Source organism: Dryobates pubescens, chromosome 14, assembly GCF_014839835.1.
Source record: "Dryobates pubescens isolate bDryPub1 chromosome 14, bDryPub1.pri, whole genome shotgun sequence".
NCBI lineage: Eukaryota > Metazoa > Chordata > Aves > Piciformes > Picidae > Dryobates > Dryobates pubescens.
This window is the reverse complement of record NC_071625.1, coordinates 20345377-20370679: the sequence shown is the minus strand read 5'-3', so window position 1 is coordinate 20370679 and position 25303 is coordinate 20345377. Positions and strand designations below refer to the sequence as shown.

Below are 25303 nucleotides of genomic sequence, written 5' to 3'. Positions count from 1 at the left end.
GTATCTTTTTTAATACTACATTTTTTCTTTTATGTAGTACCTGCTGTTGCTCATATATCACTTGAGAAGCGTGGACCGTGTCTCCCTCTTGATTTAAGCCGTAGTTCGGAAGTTACAGCGCCATTATCCACAGAATCCACTTTCCATAATGAATATCCCAGTAAAGACAAGGAAGATATTCAGATGATTACATATCTTTCTTCCAAAGCAGTAACTGATGGAAGAGTAGCTACAACAGCGTCAGGTAAAGAGATTGGGTGTACAACCAGTTAGGTTTATAGTTGTAGGGTAAAAACATTGTATGTATTCAGTCACACAGAAGGAGGGGATACTTTCTTCCTTTCTGCACACTCACAAACCTGCCACTCTTTCTGGGGTCCATCCATCTGCATATTCTTCATCTTCCACTGACTTTGAGCTACATTAGCACTTTCTAACACGCGTTAAGGAGAATGAGAGTGTGGAATATAAAAAGCAGTATTTCTTTCAAAAATATTTCATATGTTAAAACTTGTAAAAATTAAGTTGTTTACTAACATACTAATATATACTGAATCTTGATGTACTCACTGGTCTTGTGGCTTCTGCTTTAAAGATGTGTAGCACATTGCAAGGCAATCAGCATTCCTCTACTTCCATTTGCAGTGGGAGTTTTGTCAATTGCTTGCTACGAATGTTACTTAAAAATATTTCTGAAAAACCCTGTAAAACTTGATAGACTTGTCTTACCCTTGTAGAATTAGCATAGAGCCCAGTACTAGGTCTCTGTGCTGCCTCACAGTTTGTAACAGTTTACTGGCTGCTGTGTTTTCAGTGAATCGTTTGGATAGAGGCAATTAGGAGATGTGATGAAAGGCTTACATACAGATTTGCAGGCTCTAAAAGTGGGTTGTTTTCATCCAGTTCTGTGTTAGGTGTCCATATACTTACTTCATAAGTAAATCTGTTATGTAGATGAGTATCAGAGAATTTTTAATTGGCTTCCAAAAAATACTTTTTTGTTTGTTACATTAAATGAAAGAATTGCTTAATAAACTAAGAGGAGGAAAGAGTCCAACGGGAAAGTTCTGGTAAATGTGATCAGTAGTAAGGGAGAACATCATGACCTTAAATACGTAATTATGACGCTCAAAACTATAACAGTTTTGTTTGGAGGAAGAGAAAAAAACCAAGCCAACGACTTTGCATTAAGCCGATAGTATAGCTGCAATGCTCAATAGATCAGTAAAGCATTTTGTTCAGCATGTACAACACGTCCTTGGATGTCTGCCCACACATATTCCCACTGAAAGTGTAAGGTGATCACTTTAAGTTGTAGCATAGCTATTTACTCAGATGTGGCAAAAGACAGGGAGATTCTTGGGTCGGTATTGTGTAGATTAAAATAGATTATTGTCATTATTATTCCTCTCAAAAAATGAATCCATTAGTGTCTTAAACTTGTCAAAATAAGGACTAAGGGAATTTCTAATGAGTTGCCACTTAAGCTTTTAAAATACTAATTTCTTGAGTGAAATAATCTGACAGTCTTCATTTGCTGTTGCTACATTGTGTAGCAGTAGAATCATAGATTCCTGAGGAAATTACTTCTGTGAAAGTCCATTTTATCTCATGTCTTCTACCATGGCGAGTTTTCAATTTGCCCACTCACAGGACAAGATCATAAACTAGCAGCTTCGAACTGCCATCTGTTTCTTCTTTGTTACAACTTACTTCAGTTACTAGGCTTTTCTTACATATTTTCTAGATCATTCAATCTGTAGTTGGTGGTGCTGATAGGTATGTATTTTGTTGTCTGCTTCTGTCATTGGACTGCCTTGGATTCTGAGCAAGCTGGTTCAAAACAGCATTCATGAGTACACTTGTGCATATTTATTTGTTTAGCTGTGTCTTGGTCTTGACCACAGCTAATTAAAGAAATAATATGTTTTATTTATAGTCACCTTTACTTGTGAGTCAAAAATGATTGACATGTCCACATACTTTGTGTCAGTGGAAACCATTCCCTGTCAAAATTAAGTGGTATTACTATTTGACTCCAGAATGAGAAGATGGAAACACTTGCAACTGATGCTGGAAGATACAGTTTATGCCGTTATTTAAAGCTTAATGAAGCTTTTAATGACTTCTTTACTGAAAACTTAATAACTTGGTGTTAGTCAGAGGGGAGGGATGGGGTGCACTGAAGTGCAGAAGCATAAATGGTAACTCATTAACATGTAGATTCCTTCTCAAAATCATTGTACAGAGTGAACAGCTCATTTCGTAAGTGCGGCACAGAAGCACTGTGATTAATTCCTTCAGTCCACAGGCTACAAGGAAATCCTGTGCACTTTGGTGGACACTGGTACACTACCAGTTAATTATTGAACAGTGGTACTGCTTTGCCTAAATAGGTGCATGGAGCTACTTGTGATCACCTGATACTGCACGCACAACTAAGAATCCTTGCTTTTACTTGTCAGACTGCTTAAAATGAAGATAATTGACCTTTTTGTCATTTAGCTTTTCATAGACTTTAAATTTGCAGTTGGTCTGAATACATGCAAAACACTGCAGTTTTCCAGTTCTGACTGCGTGAAGTTCAAATAGTTTTGTAGTTAGACTTTTCTTTAAGTCCGTGCTTATTTTTCTTAATTTCTGTAGCTCTGCACACCTTTTGTTGGTTTAACTGTTACATATTGAGCAAACATAATTTCAGCTAACTATCTGGATTTTACTTAATTTTTAGCAGGAAAATATTGTTACATTTACTATTGCAGGAATATTAGTAAGGTATTTGTGAAAGTAATACCAATATTATAGTCACCTGTTATTTCCTGTTCTACCTCAGTCTAGATGATTTTGCTAGCAGGGTAACATTAGGTTAACTATATGGGAGAAATTTGTACTTATGCTAAAAGAAGAAACATTATAGACTTTTGTGTAATGTTATTGATAGCAGTTTACTGCATTGGGAAAAAGAAATGGCTGATGTAAAAACTGTTCAGAAAATTAGGTCAGTCTTTTCTTAAACTCCTGGTGCTATTGGTTACCCTGCTTGACTTTAGTGAATTAAAGATTGTTAGTTTGGACCTGTTTGCTTCACTCAGCCCATCTGTTGATAGTCAGGTTTACTCTCCAGGTTCAACTGTCTGCCACTCTATTCTCTGCCCTGAGGCTGCCAGCAGATTGTTGGCTTGGGATAGTTAGGTGAAGGAAAGCAAGTCCTCATCCTTCCTAAAGAGATTGTTTTGTGGAGGATTTGATATTAATCTATAGTATGTATTTAAAGGTACAAAATTCATCCTGTGTATTGGGAATTCAAAACACAAAATTAGTTACTATAGAACTATGAATTATGGTGGTCATGTTATGGTTTAATTTGTATATTAATACAGATGATGATATTTCTCTTATTTAGGAAAGTTGAAACATCAAGAGCCTTGGAACAGACTATCATGCTTCAAAATAAGTCACTTCACATTGGTACAATTTGTTTTAATTTGCTCAACTGCAATAAGCAGTGCCACTAAAAGCCTGTCTGTGCTGATGCACTCCTCCTAGCACGACGTCCTCATTTTTTCTGTTGTTTCTGTCGTTTCTTCATGCCAGAGCAGGAGATGTAGCATTGGAAACATGTCATGATCTGGACTGGAAAGTGTTGTGATTTGCATTTCTTTTTAATCTGAAATCAGTCTTCTGGTGATAAAATTCATCTTAGAACAATGACATAATCAGTTTATCAAGTATAATCTCTAAGCATCTTTCTCTCTGCTGAATGTTAATTGCAGACCTCCTACACTTCACTGTGTGGGAGGTGGCTGACTAGACTCCTCAGAAGGAGTAACATTGCAATTAAAAGTAGCGGTTAAAAAAAAAAGATAGTATTTCCATGAAGGAAACCTTTTATAAACTAGTATTTTTTCATGCCATATTTGTTACTTAGCCTTCAGACTGTCATTGTCTACTTTGACTGATTTTGTGGTTACTTATAAGGCATAGCAACTGCATGGTTAAAAATTAGATGTTGCAAGCCTTAACACTTTATTTAGGATTTGAGAATTCAGGGTTCTCAGTCTAGAGTGATTTCTGATTAAGAAGACAAGAATAACATTTCAGTATATAAAGGCATAATAGCAATGTCTCTTCTCAGGTTACTATAGACAAGCAGTCTGGAGAGCTCTATCACTGAGATGGGTATTTGTGTGACTGTGGCAGATTTCTGCCCATCATAAACTTTCCCTCAAACACTTATTTATTGTCTAGCTGATTGCTTGCGTTAAAAATTATAGAGATACTGAAGACTGTTGTGTTGAGGCTATCAGTATCAGAGCACGTTTGAATGTCTGAGGTAGGGATTTCTTCTGTGTAACTTGTTTAATAGACTAAATTTCTATTGAAATTCTTTGGAGAGAGCATTATCACATCTTTGATCCAAACAGCGGTGACCTAACCAAATTAAGTGCATTTGGGTGATCTTTTTGTGCTCTTTTTAGAAACTAGACAAGACGTTGATAGCATGATGATGTGGAGAAGTGTCACTTTTTTCTTTTACTGAGGTGCTAAAATATACTCAATGCTTCACAGATGGCAAAGCAGCTTAGTCCTGTAGCAGAGAGAAATGTTAATTAAGAAACCCAAGACAATAATAATCTGGGTAGATTTTATGTTGATAAGTATCCCCGCAAATTAAGTCCACTCAAAATACAAAGACAAGAGCCTGTATGGAGGACCAGTCTTGACAGGATTAGATGACAAGGTTGATTTGAGGTAGTGGAAGGGCTCAGGTAGCCTCATCCATAGTCATAGAGCTCATGTCTTGTTTAGCAGCCAGCACGCAGAGCTGCTTCCTGCTGCTGGGTAGATTGCATGCTACGGTGATATCTTGCAGCTTGCAGCTGGTAACACCTGGTATTTAAAAGTGCTGTGAAGTATAGGAAGTGATGTACTGATTTCTATTGCTCTTGCTACCACTGCAGCCTTCTCACTCTGCAGCATTTTAATTGTAGTAGCATTGGGTTGGTTTGTCCAAGCCTCAGGGGCTGCCTTAGAGAGTCAAACCTGAGACATCCTTCCCTTTTTTACCAGAATCCTTTTAGGACTGATGAATTTTCTAAATTGTTGCAACATTGCTTATTTAAATGTTTTTTGTTTTATTACTAGGTTGTTTGGTTTTTTGTAAGAGAGCTGAAATAACCTATTCCAGATCAGCTTTGTGTCTGATCCTGTTTAATATCTTGCTATCAGTTCAGCACTTCAATCCGCAAGTGTTTTTCACATGCTGATAGCTTCTTTGGACACAAGTTGAGAGACATCAAACGTAGCTGATGCCTCCAAGTGTTAACAGCTGGCACTGAAAAATCTAAACCCCTTGGACTTTACAGAGCTGCATTTTTGTACAGTGTGTCCTCAGCATGGTCCTGAATGTCCTCAGTGGTCTGATGAAAATTGGGCTTTGCTAATTGTATTTAAATGAGACTTAAAGCTCTTACAATATTGACGGAAACATTAATAGGGGAATTTTTAATTAATAATACTCTTTGTAAATAACTTCTAATTTGTTTGAAAATTCTGTTGTCCAATTTGATTATAATATCAGCAATGAAAATTACAATTCAAGTTTTGTCACATTATTTCTTTACATCAGATCAAGATTAAAAAAAAATTGAGTATTTCACTGAATAAACTTTTCTGATAAGAAAAGTGCAAGATAAGAACTGTCAGTGTGTGATGCTCAATTCTAACAAATTGTCACAGTATTTTACATGTAATTCAAATGTAGATTAAATAAGTATTTGAAAGATGGTGTATTATTTAAGTACTATTAAAACAAATACAATAAGAAGCGTAAATTTTATGCATAGCACTAAAAATGTACCAGGGCTTTGGTTTCTCTGCTTACCTAATGAAACATGAACTTATTGACAATGTCAGCAACTTTTAACTGCTACTGTTGTTCTGGGTTTCCATTACAGTGAAATAAAAAGGAAACAAAAAGGCTTAGGAGTAGCAGCAAAAATTTTAAACAGTACAATTAGTTTAAAAAATGACTGCAAATTCCAAAACAAAGAAACCTTCTGTGGCATGTATTGTCTTGTATGTAAGACCTAGGCATTCATATGACATAATCATATGTTAAATGTGATGATGTTATTACTAGTATTTGACATTTCAGTGATCTGACCCAGCCAGTGATCTGGCTTCAGTCCTTATGGAATGCCTAGTAAATCTGTCTTCTTGTTTTCAGCACCCTCGTCCCATGTACATGCCTTACATCTGGAAATGCCTTTAACCAATAGTCTAAGGTTGCCCAAAGGGAATAGTAGAAAAAAGAGGTCTTCCACATCAGTGAGCTCTGAAGGGACAGAGATACAATGCTCTGTGCCCATAAAGGAGAAGTGTTTTGAGAGTCTGAAGGAGAAAATATTAAAGAACGTGATTGAGAAGGACAAGCATTCAGAAGTTGGTAAACTACAATACTTTTTGTTTCCAGTGCTTTAAACAATAAAAATAATTGTAAAGTGACATTAAAAATAATTTTGTTTGTATGCTTATTATTATTGTGCACCATTAAGACTTTTTATGGTCTAATGACTTTTACAAGAAAGTGGGTCATCAGCCAGACATTCCACTGATGTCATGTCTTCGTCATTTACAGGTGCAGTGAGAATGGAAAGAAAGGGAAAACTGGAAGAGAAAATTCCTTCAACATACGGTATGTAAAGAGTAACATTTTTTTTAGGAAAAAAGGAAAAATTCTCCCAACACTTGATGTCTCTGAAGAACAAATGTAAAAGCATCACATATTTCTTGGGTCCAGCTGTGCTGCTTTGGTTTGGTGTGGTTAGGTCTTGGAAACAATTTTTACATATACGTAAAAAGATTATAATAGAAGAATAATTTTTAAAAAGACAGGGAAAGTGCCCATAGCAAGGATTTTGAAGGATCAATAAAAAAGTACCTGTGAGATGCCTGGAAGGTGAAAGAACAAAAGAAAAAAACCCAAACAAAACACCCCAAACAAACAGAAAATGACAAAACTTTTTTGTTTTGTTAGTTGAAGTAGTGAATACTGCTTTTATTTCCTTGTACTGACTGATTGGAGTGGGGAGAAGGAAGTAGTCAAGTGTTACTAGCAAGTGTTTAAATATAAAACACATAAAAATGATTATTAGAGATGGGCAAGAATTCATAAGTGATTCTGCCTTGTTTTTCGAGGAGGTAAAAGTTCTGTTTCTGCATTCTCCCAGAAGATGACAGGATTCCAATTTGTGTGCAGGAAACTATCCTTAAATAATGACTTTAAAGATTTATTCTGTGTGACGAGTCAATTTCCTCATTATTTATCTCACTGCTGATTACCTAGAAAATTATTATGGAGTGAAAATGTTGAAGGATGTAATTTGTCTGAGGAGAATTAACAGGATAAATAGAACTTTTGAGACAGGGTACTTGTCCTCATGCATGTACCAACAGTGCCCAGAAGTGAGCTTCAGTGTGAAAAATGTGTCATAAATTTTAGTCAGAATCATTTTGCTCTGAGGATGTTGCTGTGTAGTAGAAAGTGCTGACAGCATCAGCAGTTTTGTGATACTGAAATTTCCTTCAAATGACTTTCTGTAGGGCTAACATGTTTTTAAGACAATGTTACCTTTTTAATTTAAATTTTCTCACTTTTGAGAGCTTTGTCCCTTGCCCAGACTTTTTTTTAATGTTTGTTTTGTTTTTGTTTCATAAACTGTAAGTAAAATAGATTCTCTAAGCTATTTCAATGCTATCACTTGTTTTCTGTACTTTGCTATGTCTTTTGCTATGATACCTCATTTGGAAATACTTAAAAAATAGTAAAATGTTACTTGTGGAGAGAGATTTCTTTGAAGTAGCAATTAGTGAGAGACATGCCCAAGATATAAAGTAAACTGAATCATTTTGATGTGTCTAGGCCACTGAAATACTTAATTTGGGGTGTCATGTTAAAGTCAAATGAAGTGAGCAGTCTGGAATGGTATTGCTGTTTCAAAATGCTGGATTTTTATTTCAGGTAAAAAGAAAGAAAAGGAAAAAGAGAAAAAAGAAAAAAAGGAGAAAGATCATAAACCAAAACAGAAAAAGAAGAAGAAAAAAAAGAAGAAATCTAAACAGCATGGTAAGTTCAGTTTACTGCTTTTAATAAGCAAAATCACTCAGGGTATTTCTGGCATTAGATATTAAAACTTGTTTCTAAACAATAAGAATGTCAAATATTAGAAATTTCAGAGAGTACATATTGGCCTTAAATGTTGAAAGATACTTGGATCTATGACCTCCTTTTTGTGTTTATAGCCTGTTTCTATGTGATAGACACAGAAACTTGGTAGATGATTTTTCTTCCTTCAAAAGATAAGTTCACTCATCTATTCAAATTTGTCATTTGAAGCTCCTTGTGTGTATCCTACCTATTTTGCTTGGATATTAAAATTGTTCTAGAATTTAGTCTGCTAAATTTTGCTGGTTTACTGTATAAAATGCAGCCCCTCCTTAACAGCTGAGGTTGGTGTCTCTGTTGTAACAAGCTTGTCTGTTGTCTTGACAAATGGTGATTCCATTTGTCTTTGCTTCACTTCCTTTTTCTGATTCTTCAATCATATTTCTTATATTTTTTCTGTTCTTTCCATTCCCTAAAGAGACAAAAAGTATTTGCCTTTAGCTGTGAGGCTCTAGATAGCTTGTGGGTTTTTTTAAACAAAGTAAAAACACCTTTCAGATCACTTTTTTCCCCCTCCCTGTTTGTGGTTTAAAGTCATCCCTTCTGTAGCTCTCCTTGGCATGATTTTTGTGGAGTAAACTGAACAATGTTTCAGTATTCTTTTTTTAATGAAAAGATAACTATCCTGCTGACAACAGCTGTACTGTTTCTTTGGTTATTTTAGTCTTCCTTAAAATGACATTAGAAGTTTCTTGGTTTACCTTGTTTTTTGTATCCAGTGCCATCTTGCAGCATTGAGGCAGTGAAAATAACAGCATGGGCAAATGCAGACTTGTTCTGTCTTTTCCTCTTGCCAAAGACTGGTTGCCCAGGGAAGTTGCGGATGCCCCCTTCCTGGAAGTGTTCAAGGCTTTAAGCAGCCTGATCTAGTGGAAGGCGTCCCTGCCTGTGGCATGGGGGTTGGAACTAGATGATCTTCAAGGTCCCTTCCGACTCAAACTATTTTGTCATTCCATGACTTAGTTGAGACAAGCTCTCCAGTCACTGTGATTAAGAACAGGCTCACAAATGGTTTCCCTGAGATTATTGCAAATAGTGTAGGATGGAGGAAAATACATGATGCTGGTTTCAGTGTCTATGCTGCTGTATTGCCAGTAGACGCAAGCACACCATGCTGTCTGTGCTTGTATGCCTCATCCTGCTCCCCAGTCTGGCATGTGCTACTGACAATATATAGATGTATGTATGTACAGTGTGGATCCCTCCAGCAGCTGGGCGCAGACACTCTCTGCCCAGTAGTTGCCTCTCGATCCCAGTCCTCTGCTGGCATGTGGAGATAAGAGCCCCTGGATCTGTGGTCCCATCTCACTCATAAGTATAGTCTCGCACACTCCTGAAGTTGGCTAGGACTTCCCTGGTCTCCATAGCCCTCCTGGTTCTCACCCTTAGAGAGACACTTATGTCCCAAGTGGACTTCATTATGTTTCTGACTGGAAAAATTGATGAAATATATTATGAAAAGCTTTTGCCATTTCATGTTTACAGTTTCATCATCCCAATACCAAAATGTTGATCCCCTCACTAAGGAACCTAATGTTGAAGTATATTGCTTTTTTTTTTGTATTTGTCCTGAAGTTGTCTTCACTTTTGTAGCACTGACTTGTTTTCTTCTAACTTTTCAGATTATTCAGATTATGAAGACAGTTCTGTTGAATACTTGGACAGGTGCTCCTCCCCATTAACACGGTCTTCGGGGAGCTCTCTGACTTTGCGCAGCATGTTCTCAGAGAAGAATACATCATACCAGTATCCAAGAGCTATCTTGTCTGTTGACCTTAGTGGAGAAAGTAGGTTGACTGAACAGTAGCTTTCAGTTTGTAGGTTTAATTCTTCAAAGATAATTTTAAAAGAAATAATTTGGTCTGTGTTTGAGATTGCAGCTGTAAATTGGTGATTGATTTACACTTCATCTATTTAAGTCAGAATGCTTACATTCTCAAGCTGTTCTGCATTGTACTTGCTTTGGTTAAGTGTTGCTACTCTGCTTCTGAGGAGGTCACATTAAAAGCATTTTGCAGAATTCCTCAAGAAATCTACCAGCAGTCTGTATGAGAGCAATTTTTTTACATTTTTTTTGCTATATGCAAGTTAAGAGTTTTAACGGCCGAAAATCCCTACATTTCTGTAAACTATTGTCTCTGCACACACAATTTCATTTGTATTTGTTTTTACCAGACCTTTCAGATGTGGAGTTCTTGGATGATTCCTCTACAGAGAGTTTGTTACTTAGTGGTGATGAATACAATCAGGATTTTGATTCAACTAACTTTGAAGAGTCTCAGGATGAAGATGATGCTCTCAACGAAATTGTTAGATGCATCTGTGAACTGGATGAAGAAAATGGCTTTATGATTCAGGTAAAGAAATTTGAAGAGCAGGTTATTTTTTCCACATGAATGTCTTGCTTGAGATGGTGCACTTCTGATATGTGGAAGACCAAAGTTATGCAGAGAGCCGTAAATAGGAGTGAGCAATAATAAAGTGTTTCTTGTATGTAGAACTGTTGCTCTCGGATGGTGTTTCTCTAACAATTCAATATGTAGAACAGGTTTGTAAGGAAAGGTAACCTTTTTCTTTATAGCCACTTGATCAGTTTGGGGTGGAGTTTCTTCTCCCACATACACATTGTCACTTCTGTCCACACACAATCCCGATTATACCAGCCTTTTTGCTTTGGTCCTTGTGCTTAGCAGTACCAATAGTAGAAACCACTCTGCTCCCTGTAAATGTACCTCAGCTATATGCAAATCTTGTCAGTAATTGTGTGCGTGGTGTGCATGCTTCATCTTTGGAACAGTCCTAAGAATTTAAATCACAGCATCCAGGCCCTGATGGATTGCAGCTCTGGCTGCTTATTTATTTCTATTCCAACAAGGGGAGCATTTCCTATCTAGTGATGAAGAATTTGATGTCTTTGTCTCAAGGAATTCATAATACAGTGGTTAGGTCAGATACAGGCAACAGAGAGGAAGACCTCAGTTGTCAGTGACTCTTAAAAGTCATGAACTTGCTGTGTGTTTTTTTTGTTGTTTTGTTTTTTCCCCCCAACATATGGAGACCTTTTAGTTGATATTTGAAGGAAGCAGTTACGACTATTCTGTGTTAATAGACTGAAAGTCTTTTGGAAGTGACAGAAAGACCTGAAAGTAAAAGACCCAAAGACTGTGTCTGGGAACATACTGGAATGCAGTGCTGTGTTGGAGGAACTAAGAAGGGAGTTCAGCTGTGATAATAATACGAAAACAATGAACTAGTGTAGAAGCCTTTGGAGAGAGAATATGGCTAGAATTTCCTAGTGTAACAGGAGGAAAGGTGACCTCAGTGTTTTGAATAGGTTGATGCTGAAAAGCATGCCAAAGCAGAGAGGAGAGACTTAACAGTACTGAACCAGCAAATGTTTGGAATGTGGGTGAATACTGAGTTGAGAACAGGAATGATACTTTTAAGTGGTAGTTTCCTGCCTGTTTCTAATGTTCAGTGTCAGCCTGATTTTTCCTTTTGCTTCCTTGCTTCACTGAGAGCAAGTAGTTTGCTGTTTCTAGGTCCTTATATCTTACCACTTCTATTTTGCTCTCCTGTTCTCTTGTTTCTCATCTTTCTTTTTCTCTTCATTTTCTTTTTCTTTTAGATTTTCCATTGGTGCGATATTAAAAGCACATCTTTCTAGCGCACTGGAGAGATGCTTTGTAAATATAAATAATTAAATGAAGAGTTTGCTACTTTACACTGTTATGCTGTAATGTATTACATTATCTTTCTACTTTACTGTAATATGATACTCCTGTCTTATGTTTCACTACTAAATATTTAGGTGCTAAAATACTGAATGTTGTAATAAAATACTGTTGAAAATTTTATCTTCAATTTTTTTTTCCCAGTCTGGAATTTGTGGTTGAGGTAAGCTTCAGAGTTCTTTATAGCTTGGTGTCTTTGTCTACCCAAACACAAACTGCCCAACTAAAATAATCTTATTCAGATCAGCTGTTGAAGTTAAACTGCTGTTCTCTTCATTTTGATGATACGAGAAATAGCTTCTGGTTTTTTTAATCCACTTATCTCAGTTCTAGTTTTTGCTTTTGTGTTTGTTTTTTTCTGATGTTAGTGTGAAGAGTGCCTGTGTTGGCAGCACAGTGTATGCATGGGACTGTTAGAGGACAGTATTCCAGACCAGTACATCTGTTACATCTGCAGAGATCCACCAGGTATGGGTGAACCACTTTTATCTGCAGCTGTCTGCTTAGGATTTTTGGGCAGAGATATTATGCATTGCTTAAGTGGTTAAAATTTTGTGTGTTTTGTGTTGTCTGTTACGCTTCCTCGGGGCAAGTGATTCAAAGTTTGGCTCAGAGTGTAAACTTACTTTCCCATTAGGTATGCTAAATGTTATTAATGATCTTAATTACCATCACATTAATTGTTGGAATTTAATTCCCCCAGAACCTTAGTGCTTTTCCATGCTGATGTAGTCTGAAAAGCCTTTCTAAACAAATCATTCTTGTTCAGCGATGTGTTTTGCCTACACTTGGAATCAAATCTGTTCATTTAAACTTTTTTTTTTTTTTTGAGAAAAAGGACTCATTACTACAGTACACTCAGATATGCTGTGGATGTCATTTTATATTAACTGCAATTTTTTCATGTTTGCATTTGTCCAGTACTGTGTAGATGAAGGTGTGGTACCGAATGTGTAAAATACAAAAAAAAATATCAGCACTTTTTATGGTAAATAATAGTGTACAAGCTATATTGAACTGAAGTTCAACTAGGATGTTAGAGACTGCAAGAATTAGGAGATGTCTGTTTACTTTTAAAGTGAATATGTTTGAGTAAGAAGATAGTGCCATGGTCTAGTCATGAGGTCTGTGGTGACAGGTTGGACTCGATGATCTTTGAGGTCTCTTCCAACCTTGGTGATACTGTGATACCGATTTAAAAACTATTACCCATTTTTCTTAGCAGTTATTTGGAGCAAAACTACAAAAGTTCTGAGTGTTTTTTCCTGCCAGTTGATGCAAATTAACATAACTGTCTTCTGGTGAAATATCCAACAGCCCAGCTGGTTCAAAAAAGGCTGATTTGATTCTGAATTTACAAAATTAAATTGAAAAAGTATCTGTAGAGATGTAAGATACCACAGTATTTATTCATTATTTTCAAGAAGAAAATTTAAGATATAAAGCTGGAAAGATGTGACTTCATCCATTTGCCCCAGTCTAAATCTAAATTGATGGTATAGAATCTTGTTTGGTACTTCTGTGTAGTGTACTCTTTAAGCAGTCAAGCTTTTTCTTACTAAAACCAACTAATCTGTCTTGTGTTCTTTCCTGCACTGTACTAGGTACTTCGTTATCCCCTGCTGTGCAGAGACTGTGTCCCTAATTTTTCTCTTCTCTCCCTTCCTAACCATTACTTCTTTTCTTTCTATGTCAGGACAAAAAGGTCATTCACAATGTCAGTATTTTAAAGTGTATTGGGATAATGGGCAGAAAGGAGATAGACAGGGTATTCTCCTGAAAGGTATGGAGGGCTTCCATCAACCCATTATGTGTTCTGTATATGATGATAGTCTGATATGACATTGAGTGTAAGATATTGCAGTCTTAGTCAGTCTGTTTGTCTTGGTCCCTCACTGTAAACAAGAATATTGGAATAATTAGCATTATACATTTCTATTTTTGGGTTTTGATAAGGGTTTTTTTTGTTGTTTCATTTTAGTTTTTTGGTTGTGGGGTTTTTTTGGTTGTTGTTTTGGTTCTTTTGGTTGGTTGGGGCTTTTTTTGAAACATTTAATGAAGTTGCTGTAGAAGTGTTAGCTAAGTACACGTTCATGCCTGTTGGGTCAGGTTTGTAGATGTTGCCATAGCATGGAAGCCCTATGGCCCACTAACATCAATATCCTATCTGGTAGTGTCTGGTAAAAGGTGTCTCAAAGGATAGTCTAAGGACTCTGCTTTTTGTGAAGAAGCCTTCTTCTGGCTTCTAATAACTAGATCTTTACTTTGGTGTTAAAGCAGAATATTTGTCTTTTAGAAACAAGCTAGGTGTTTTGGATATGTCCATATAAACCCCACTTTCTAACATTTCTCATGGTAACTTAGACTTTTCTTTTCTGTCTGTTTTTTTAGAAGTAAGCTGCAGTTTTTAGACAAATGCCAATTTTAACACTTTTACTGCAGTTAGATTGCAGTAGTGCAGTTCCTAATATCCTGTATTTTGATTGCGAAGGTGATTAGATTCTTTCCTACTGCCATTTATAGAGATCTTGAGATGTCACATTTGCTTTTGTAACTCTTAAATTTCCTTTTAATCTGTAAAAACTAGGTTTTGAAATAGCAAAACCTTGAATCATTCTTTCTTGGATGTTAGCTGTTATTTAGGAGAGTACATCATTATAGCACTCTACTTTTAAATGTGATTTTACAGTGGCTTTAGCTGGACCTCAGTTTATTTATTGCTTTCCTCAGGTCAAAGGTGGAGTGCCAAATATCTTTATGATAAAGACTGGCTAAACAATGGACACATGTGTGGATTATCATTTTTGAAAGAAAACTACTCTCACCTTAATGCCAAAAAGATTGTGTCAACACATCACCTACTGGCAGACGTATATGGTGTAACTGAAATATTGCATGGACTGCAGTTGAAGATTGGGATATTGAAGTAAGTGTCATTCTCCATCTATATATAGTTAGGTAGCAGAGACTAGCAGTATTCCATATGCATTATTCTCTCACATTAAAGGTCTTACTTGTATAATAGTTCAAATAATTCAAATGCAGTATGTGGAGTATGCTCAGCTTCAGTAGGAGTTAAGTGCTGTAAGTGATACCCTTTATAACTTGCTTATTTTCTCTCCCTTCACTGCAGAAATAAGCATCACCCAGACCTTCATCTCTGGGCTTATTCAGGGATGCGAAAAGAACAAGAGCAAGTAACTGTTGGGGTAGAGAAAAAATTGATTACTTTGCCAGATTCTGTTAATCCAACTGAAAGGACCTGTCACAGTCAAAACCATAAAGAGCCACCCAGTTTACCCCAGAAGATGGAAGAAACATACATCACAAGTGAGCACAGTTATCAAAAACCACAGAGTTTTGGTCAAGACTGCAAAACAGTCACTGATCCTATGAGCTCAGATGATGAAGATTCAAGTAGTTTTGAAGAAGATCAGGAATTTCACACAGAGAATAAAAACTGTTTACAATATTCTTTTAAAGATGGTGGCATGAATGGGCAGGTAAGTGTCATTCTTCATCTGGGAAGCTTCTTAGCTGGAAAAATATTTTCAGTGTGATAAACTCAAGCACATACAAGTATTTTAAAATGTTCGCTGTTGTAAGTCAGCAGAAATCTCTGGGAGCAAAACTGATCACTGAAATGATTTCAGGTAAAGTAAGCCCATTTCAACTGGTGAATGAAATACAAAGCATGGTTAAAGTACTACCTGTACTAAAACTGTTTATACTCAATCCAGTGCTTAAAGGCAAAAAAGATTTCCTATGTTTAAAATTGCAAGACCTTGATACATTATGGGTTGGTTGGTTTGGTTGGGATCTTTTTTGTTTTGGTTTTTGCAAGGTGAGAAAATAGGAAAAAGTTTTCTTTTCTTCTTTCTCAATTCTGGTGTTTGTTTTTTTTTATGTGTGGTTTTGTTGTTTGTTAAACTGAGATTTGTAATGGTGTTTATTATTGTACCATATTCTTCTTTAAATAGCAACACTAGAATCCTGTCCACAAGTAATGATTAACTAACAACTAATTTGTCTTCATGTGCAACTTCTTTGGAGTCTTTTATATTGCATATTTCTTCTTATTAAATGTTTCACAGGTTTTTAGTCAGGATTGTATTTGGCTATTTAAACATCTGTTTCTCGGGTTTTAATTAATGATCTGAATCTGTTACTTTGTGGAAAATGTTTGAAACTTTTTAGTCTGGTTTTAGTGAAGAGTTCTCTTGACCAAAAAAACAAAATGAAACAAACCTTTCTGTTTTCTGCAATACCAACTGTCTGAGAATAAATCGCCCAACTCATCCCCCTTTTGATGTACAGTTTCTGGTGTGGAAGAAATGAGTAAGATATGTCTTTTTTCTTTTAATTTTAGTTTTAAATGTGGCATGTAAGCTATATCGTCTGAATGGGGAATTTGAGCTTCTTCTAATTAGAAATGTTGATTATATACCATTTGTGTAGTAAGGAGATGCTCAGCAGTGTAAAATACACTTATCTTCCAATAGTAGCTTAGATTGTCATTGTAAACAGTATGAGTACATTTAGAATTAAAATAATGTGAGCAGTGAAAGAAAACTTGATGAGTCCTTTAGAGACTAAAGCATATGTCTAAAAAGTTATGTGTTCTCTGTTTTAAAGCAGGAAAACTTTACTGTGAGGGTGATGGAGCACTGGAACAAGCTGCCCAGAAAGGTTGTGGAGTCTCCTTCTCTGGAGACTCTCAAAACCCCTCTGGACATGTTCCTGAGTGGTCTGCCCTAGGTGATCCTGCTTTAGTGGGAGGGTTGGACTAGATGGTCTACAGAGGTCTTTTCCAACCCCTACCATTCTGTTATTCTGTGAAGCGATTTGTTTGGGGAATTGTCAGGGTACTCTACTTTGGGACACCTTATCATCAGTAGGGAGCCATGAACCTGTTTGTACTTGCCTTAAAACCATGATTACACTGACACTGAAGTTCCACTTCTACATGAACTGAATTCTCTGTAAGGTACCACCTTCACCTCTCCTTGTCAAAGTTTTGATGGGGGCTTTGGATTCTTCCCTCTAACAGCTCAAGCATGAAGTACTCTGGTTTTGATAAATAATTGTAACTCCTTTATTGAACATTGTATTACCAGTGCTTGTCCTCCAGGACTTGCTCATAAAGCTCCCAGTGGGTTGGTTCCAGTTTGATTTGTTGTTTTTGTTAACTAGTTTTAAGTCTTAAAAAGTTAGGGGTTTTCACTTAAGAAGTCCCTCTTCTTCCTCTCTCTTCTATTCTTGTCTGGAGGAAGAAATAAGTAAGGAGCAGTGTTAAGTCTGTTATTATATGACTTGGAAAAAAAATAAGCTGAGTACTTGACCAGAGAAGTGTATTAATATGATAAAATTCAGTCCTTGCTCTGGTACTGGCCATGAACCAACACTACGTGAGCACAGATTGTAGTCCCTAAAGTAATGTTATCAGAAGCAAAGTAACTCCAGTATGAAGTCACAGTCAATGCAAAATGGGAACTGTGGATCTTGCTAATTACTGGAGATGCTGAATGTTTTAATTCATTAAATCTGGTATACTTTCTTTGGTCATTCCCATTAGTTGAAATGTCAAATACAGAAATATCAGGAGCCTTATATATTATGTCTGTCTTGCTATGAAGATACTAATTAATTATTCCTCAGAGACTATGTTTGCATAACTTTGCTTGTTACTGCCAAACATAGACTCATGGAATTGATTCAGGTGGAAAACATGTTCAGTTCTGTCTGAGACTAAGGCTTTGGAGTTACATGGGACTGTGGCAGTGGTAGGAAGAGAAGTCTTTTGTCTTAATCAAATAGAATAGTCAGCTTACTTGTGCAAAATAGTGACTTTTTACATCTTGGATGTTTGTGTGTTTTGGGGAGTTTTCCTTCATTCTCTGTCTAAAGTGGAAATGTACCTTAGGGACTTGAACATTTGTGGTGGTAGTATTCCTATGCAGCTCAGCACTTAAGGATTTAAGTCACAATTTATATAAAATGGGCATAGAAACGCAGTCTGTCTTACTGCATTAAGGTGCTTGAGCTGTTAAACTTTACTTCTTGCCTCACTCCTCCAGTGTGATACATGCTCAATTGTATGGAATTTGCATTTTGTTTGGTTTTGTCTGTTGATGTGTCATGGTACATGGCTTTTTCAGTATGCTTTGGGTCAAGTAAAAAGAAGTACAATTCTAAGCTAGCATAGTCTAACATGTGACTCAAATGTTGAAATCAACACCAGAACCTAAAACACAACAATAAAACCCTCTTAAATGGCTTTTTTTTTTTCTTTCTGTTGCTTCTATGAAGAAGAATTCTGCTGAAGGAAACACTGTATTTGTTTGTAATGAAAGAAGAGGTTCAGAAGAACAAGTGGATACACATCTTCAATGGCAGCTAAATCTCCTTACCCACATAGAGAATGTACAGAATGAAGTCACCAGCAGAATGGACCTGATAGAAAAAGAAGTTGATGGTAACTGCACTGCCAAATACTCATTAATACAACTGTAACAGCATCTTTCATAGCCATTGTGTTGAAGGTCATCTGAGACACCAAAGATGGAATTCTTTTTTTTTTAAGTATTCAAATTTGGGTACCCCAAGGCTTGCATCCTTGATCCCATCACCCCACTCCACGAGTTTTGAATGCCCAATGAAGTAGCTTAAGCACTCAGGAGCCCTGAAAATTTAGCTCAAGTTTATGATATTAGACAGTCTTAAGAAAGCTTAGATAATTTGTCTAGTGTTGGTCCAGATATGGAGAATCACTGGATTTTTTTTTTTCTGCACTGGGAGTGGGTTCTAGTAATTGCCAGTATTCCTGCTTGTACTGGGCAGTATTTCTAGGCTAGCAGGATTGACCTTTGCCCTTCCCTGTCTCAATGGGCATAGACATTTCTTGAAAACATTTGTGAAGATTGGAAAACCATTCTGTAAACAGGAGCCTGTTAAAGTGACAGAAACAAGCCTTGCATTTAGGGATTGGCCTTTCTGTTGCAGAACTGCAGTAGACAAAAGGCTGTGAAAATTGTTATCCAAGGATATAATTTTCTCTTGGGTACCTTTTTCTAGCAACAACTGTTTGAGTGAAACATAAGAGTTAGTTGCTGTTTTCCTACTAAAAATTCCTTCTGTTAAATAAAAATCACAGCTTCAGTATGTTTTGTCCTCTTATAAATGTCAGAGTAAGAAATAAATGTTTAATTTTTATGAAAACTGTTTCTTGAAAACTTACTCTAACCAGCTCCTTCCTTTTGCTTCTGTAGTGCTGGAAAGCTGGCTTGATTTCACGGGAGAACTGGAACCACCCGATCCTCTGGCAAGGTTGCCTCAGCTCAAGCGACGTATCAAACAGCTCTTAATTGACATGGGGAAAGTACAGCAAATAGCAACACTTTGCTCTGTATGACAAAAAGGAAGAATAAAGAAATAAAAATAGGTTCCTTACAGTGAATTTTCTTACTAGCCACAAGACTGACAGGAAGACAGCAAAAAGCTGAGCATTTATCTGGTTCTTTTCTGATTACATTAATAGCCTGAAGCTTTAGAGGGAGGAGGGGAAAACTCTCAGATTTTCAGTGTAACAGATTCTTTACTGTATATTCAGTGTCCAAGCTTCAGAATGTACCACTGCATTCGGAGAAATGTTGATACGATTTTAAGATGATATGTCAACAAGAAAATCCCCACATACAAGATAGCTGAACAAACAAAAGCTATGAAGAACAATGTGACTATTTTGAAGCCTTTGGCCACAAATTATAAATCAGCAGAATTCAGCTGACTAAAAATTTTTGGGAACTGCTTTTTTAATGAATTAATTCCTCTTGTCTTGCTAGCAAAAGGTAGACCCAGAGAGTTCTGTATTGTCTCTACAAGGAAGGTTTTTTAGATGTTCCCTTCTCATGAATGTTCAGGAAAATGAACATACTAGCTTTGATTTTTGAAAGAAATTACTTATCATGGTCTCCATTTTAAGATATTTTTTTAAATAGATATCCTTATTGCAGTACCCTTAGGCTCCTTTAAGACACAAGTGGCAAAGAGTAGTCAGATGTGCCAAATAGCGTTCAAAACACTGGAGTGAGAGTTTGATTATGATTTACATGAAGGTTTTGTATTTTTTTTCCAAAGTCCTACTTGGTGCCAGCAATCCATCCAAAAATGTATCTGGTTTATATTTTTTCTGTTCTATTTCAGTATTCACGATTCAAGGTACAATTTTTGTCCTGGGCAGTTCTGTTCTGTTGTTGGCCCTCTGGAATTTTACCATCCTCAGCTGGGTTGAGGAATGACAAGAGCAGCAAAAATGTCTGTGGCTGTGAATATAGTAAACCACTAGAATAAAAATCACATGACACACTCTCCAAAATGTTTTTATAAAACCTTTCAGCTTCAGTGAACAAAATGTCACAAAACCAAAGGCAACCTTCTTTCTCTGTTAGCTCTTGCTGGATTTTGAGCCCAGGACTTTCCCTGTGCTTCTAAGTTGCCGCTGTACCCAGTGCTACATCCATGTTTGTGTGTGTGTGTATATGTGTATAGGAATGCATGTACATACATGCATACTATATACATCTCTAACTACACATGGCTAGTTTTGTTACGATGGACAATAAGAAGTGGTGGTTAACATGAAATGTTACCTTTTAACAAGCAGTTTCTAAAATTGAAAATAATGTATGTACAGGTTTTGGAATTTGTAAAATATGACTGTTAAAAGGAGGCTATTTAACTGATGACGTTAAGATACTTGAACATTTTATGCCTCACATCTGTTTATCAGTTCTAGTTATCTGTATAAATGCATTTTAGAACCGATAGACAGTACACTTGAATTTACCTTTTGATAAAAGTACAAGCCACTGTACATTCAAAAATTATTTAAATTTGCAAACACACTGTTCTATATGTAAGGTACTGTATGTAAAACTGTTTATTAAAACTATTCTGCATACTCTACATTTTCCACTTTTCTTCCCGATCGGCAAAAAAAAGTCAAAAAAGAAAGTGATTGTTACACTGTACAGACCATCAGAAAATCTTGGAATGCCTTTCAAGGATGCATAACGTTGAAAAATGTGCCAAAGATGGATTATCTGGGAAAGACTTCGCAGCCAGTGCATTGAACTTTCATGATAAAACCATTATTGAAAATGAAAGCAGCATGGCTGCTTCATTGCTAAAATAAACCTACCCTGACATTTCCCATCTGTCTACCATATCTGAAGCAAGTTATCACTCTTGATGTCCAAAGCAAAATGTTAACCCCTGTTACAGAGTGGTTGCTATTTAAAAAGTCTTGCCACATCTAGCTTGTAGGAGTCATTACAGAGCTGCATGGTAACATGGAAGTTAATTATGGAATCATGATTGGCAACTTCATAACACAGAAAGAACATAAGAGCTGAGAACTTGTTGACATTTTTATAGCAACTGTTAAGAAATGAAATACTTGTGTTATATAGATGGATGCTTAAATAACTGCTTCAAACAATATGAACAGTTGAGTGACCTACTTGCTTTTGGATATGTGAGACATATATTGTTCATTTGCTGCATATCCATGAATGTGGTACTGTGTGTACTGTATAAGAGAAGTGTAAATCCAGATGAATTACTTTGAAACAAAGTGGAGTGTATTTACCTAATTTATACAGCATACACTGTAGCAATATTATGCAATGTGTGTGCATGTGTGTGATGTAATATAATTGTAAATGTTACTGAAGGTGGAGGTGGACTGAGAGGTTCCATGTGGGAGCAAGGAGGTTTTGTTCTTAGTGCAGAGGTGCAGGAATGGTATCCTGAAAAGGAAATCATAAGGTCAGTTAAAGTTGTCTTTGCAGCTCTAACTTGTCTTCTGTTTATATATGTAGTGGTATCTAAATTTACATGAATATGAAATTTTATCACTCAGGATCCTGCCTTATTCAGGATGGACTGTGCTTACAAAAACAACCTGTTCAGTATTTTTTTAATCTTCATTTATGTGTAGTCACATGTTATAAAAACTCCGGCAAACTTTCATATCTTCTAAGAAATACAATCTCAATGTCCTTATGGACAGTGCTATGATACATTGTGTATTGCTTGAATGCTTCACAAGCTTGTCTGAGTTTGCTTTCTTAAGTTGTGATGTTAGTCTGTAAAGTGACATTAATTTTGGCCCCAGTTTCTCAAGTATTCAAAGGTTTGGAATGCTTTTGAAGTTGTTGGTTTTTCTTTAAACACTTAAGTGCCATAAAAATGCTAAGTGTTTTGCACAGAATGTAACCTACAGCTGATTGCTTTGTTTGACAGTGAAACCTGGTCTGATCTGGCTTGTACAGGTATTTCTTTTAGTTGGCCTTATCAAGAGAATCTTTTTCCTGTAGGCATCATTTTCCATCTGTCTTCCTGCTTCCTCTGTAAATGTGCCAGGGGTCTACGCACAGTCTGTTTGCAACGTCATTTGTCAGGGAGTGAATTGCCGTTCTTGGAGCTGTATGTTGAGAGAGGCAGACCCTCTCTGAGGAAGAAATAGCTTGTCAAGTTGGTATAGGACTGGTTTTGATACACATGCACAGAAGGGTAAACTTTTCAAATTTGCAGCCTTCTTTTAACTTAGTACAAGCTCTTAGTAATAAACAGAAGGGAAATGCCATTTTACAGAAGCCTTTTGTGATTTTGCTGGGCTAAATGGGAAAGTTGTGGAGCCTTTAACTCAACTTTGAGGGTTGATTTTTTTTTTTATTACTTTTTTGTTTTTTTTCATGGAGGTACCAGGGTGATTCATTTCAAAGTCTTCTACAGTAGGCATCTACAGCAGAAATTCTGTGTTTTCAGTTGCAGTAGGGCATCAAGCAGTCATAAATGAAATGTAGTTTTGGTAACCAGACACCACATGATGGGGCTGCCTCTGTTGCAGGTACTTCCAAGTCATATAGCAAAGAATGAGTTGAAAGATGCTTCCTTTTAACCCTTCTCTTGGGTGGCTCTAAGTTGAGTAGTGTCCATATTTTGGATATTCTGGCCTTAGATGCATAGGTCTGTTCAGCTATGGAGTAATTTACAGTGATAGAAACCTGTCATCTTCTGTAAAAGAGTCAAGCAAGGTTCCAGTTTTCTGGTAGATATCATGTACTTGTCTGGGTGGCAAAGAACTGAAGCTGTTCCTCCATGGATGCAGTCCTCTTGTATGGCTGATGTCTACCTGTCTCTTAATTTTGTCTCTGAGCTTCTACATGTGCTCCTCATCTGTTCATTCTGCAGCTTGCATCTGTTACTCCTTTTGTTCCTCAGCTTTCTGCCCTCTGCGTTCTTCTGAGATGCCCGGAGGGTTTCACTCCTCTGTTCTTGTGCCCATTTCTTTCTGACTGCTATGGGAAGCAGTCCGATAGAAAGAGCTCTGCTCTTCTGTCCTCAGCCTCCAGTGTGACCTGTGAGCTTGTGCAATTGGAGGGTGCCCCATGATCAAAATCTTCAGATATTTTTGCCACCTTCCTTTAGTGACCCTTTCTTGGTCTTGTGCAAGCAGTGATCTACTCCCATCTAGTTTCTAATTTTAAACTAGATTTCAATAAATACTACAAGAAAGCCCCTCTGGCACTGCTTGGCTCCACTACTCAAAACTGAAGGCAGAGATGTAAAGGAGTTGCTCAAATACCACAGTAAAATTGTCTAAGTCTTTTTACGCTTGCAGACCAGAATATTTTTCCTTTGTATTTGAAGGGAAACTGCAACTCTTCTGTTTGGTGTTTGTTTGTTTGTTGTTTTGTTCTGTTTTGTTTTCACTGACACTTTAAAAGATGGAAAGTAGAGCCTGAACAGAACTGGAGCTTAATGTAAACATCTGTAACAAAAGTAGGGACTGGGAAGCATTCTACAAACAGGGGCTTCATAACAAGTGTGCAATCAGGCCTTCTTGACTACCTTGCCCTGTTAGTAGTTATGTGGAGGTGTTACTCTATAAAGGGGGTGCATGCAATGATGCCATTCATTTGCAAACAGTTTAGAATACTGGAATCCTAGTGTTTTTTCTCTACTTCTTAGAAATGTTACAGTGTGTGCACCTTAATTTTGGAGTGCTTACTAAGGTCGAGAGCTTACTCACTTACAAAATGCCCATTGCTATACTCACATTTTATTAGCAGACAGTTTTTCTTGTGTTACATGCCCATATGGCTTTAGATGATTGTTTTACAGAGGATGTTTGAAACACTTCATTAATGGTTTTCATTATACTATGTTATGTCCTAGGCACTGGGTGTGGGGGTCTGTCTTTAGCAATAAGTATTATACACTATGTGTATATCTGTTTATGTATGGAAAACAAATATGGAGCATGTAATGGTGGTGAAAATACACTGCACAGAGAGCAGATTGTGCATTTGGCAGCCATTCTGCACCAGCCTGAACAACCCAAATAAAAAATCTGAGACCACATGGAGAAAATGAACTAGCATGAAAAATCATACAGGAGTGAATTTCCCTTTGCACACACACACACTGGGCCTGTGTGTAAGCAGTATATGAGCCAGCCTTTTCCTGTGGCTTGAAACCCCAAAGCTAGTTCAATTGCTGTTTACTTCAAAGAGCAGCCTTCCTTTAAAACTGGCCAAAGCCATCTCTGTTCAGCTGTAGCCACATGCGTCAGTGTATTGTCACTAAACACTCTGAGGGGCAGCAGTACACTATTATTAAATCTTCTATGAGAGAAGCAAATTACTTTCTTCTGTGATTCATTTTTTTTATAATAGCAATAATATTGACTGCATTCTAATACTCACAATAAAGGTCTGTTGAGATTGTTACGTGCCTGGGCTCCCATTCAGTGAACTTCTGTTGAGCTAGCGAGTGCTTGTGTACATTTTAAAGCACGCAGGAATGTTCAGTTGCACTTTTAACCTGTAGTCAGTTGTGTATAGTAATTAATACTAATTTATTTGTATACACTGAAAAGCTTTAGAGAATCTTCAGTTGTATTTTAGCCTCTAGGGAAATTATTCAGTCAGTATAGTATTTACAGTAAAGAATTACTTATTGTGTGGAAAAGTTGCTAGAACATTTTTCTGTTCCTGAGCTGCTTTGGTGTTTAAGAGTTTCAGGGTTTGAGACAAACAGCATACAATCATAGAATCATGAAGGTTTGAGATCGAGTCCAACTGTAACCCAACTACCATGACTGCTAAACTATATCCTGAAATGCCACATCTCCACACTTCTTAAACACCTCCAGGGATGGGGACTCCACCACCTCCCTGGGCATCCTTTTCCAATGCTTCACCACTCAGTAAAGAAATTTTTCCTAATGTCCAATCGAAACTTTCCCTAGCACAGCTTAAACCCATTTCCTCTT

At 36.8% G+C, this 25303-nt stretch overlaps 1 protein-coding gene across 1 annotated transcript in view; it reads left to right on the top strand.

Annotated features, from left to right (window-relative positions):
* PHF20L1 (PHD finger protein 20 like 1) overlaps positions 1-22873 on the top strand; it is a 50662-nt gene extending 27789 nt beyond the window's left edge. The window contains exons 11-20 of the mRNA XM_054167163.1: positions 38-244; positions 6641-6697; positions 8024-8128; positions 9850-10014; positions 10403-10584; positions 12330-12429; positions 14692-14887; positions 15095-15464; positions 18274-18436; positions 19230-22873. Of these exons, the coding sequence (XP_054023138.1) occupies positions 38-244; positions 6641-6697; positions 8024-8128; positions 9850-10014; positions 10403-10584; positions 12330-12429; positions 14692-14887; positions 15095-15464; positions 18274-18436; positions 19230-19372 (1688 nt within the window). The 3' untranslated portion in view covers positions 19373-22873. The remainder of the gene's footprint in view (positions 1-37; positions 245-6640; positions 6698-8023; positions 8129-9849; positions 10015-10402; positions 10585-12329; positions 12430-14691; positions 14888-15094; positions 15465-18273; positions 18437-19229) is intronic.
* The last annotated feature ends 2430 nt before the right edge of the window (positions 22874-25303 follow it).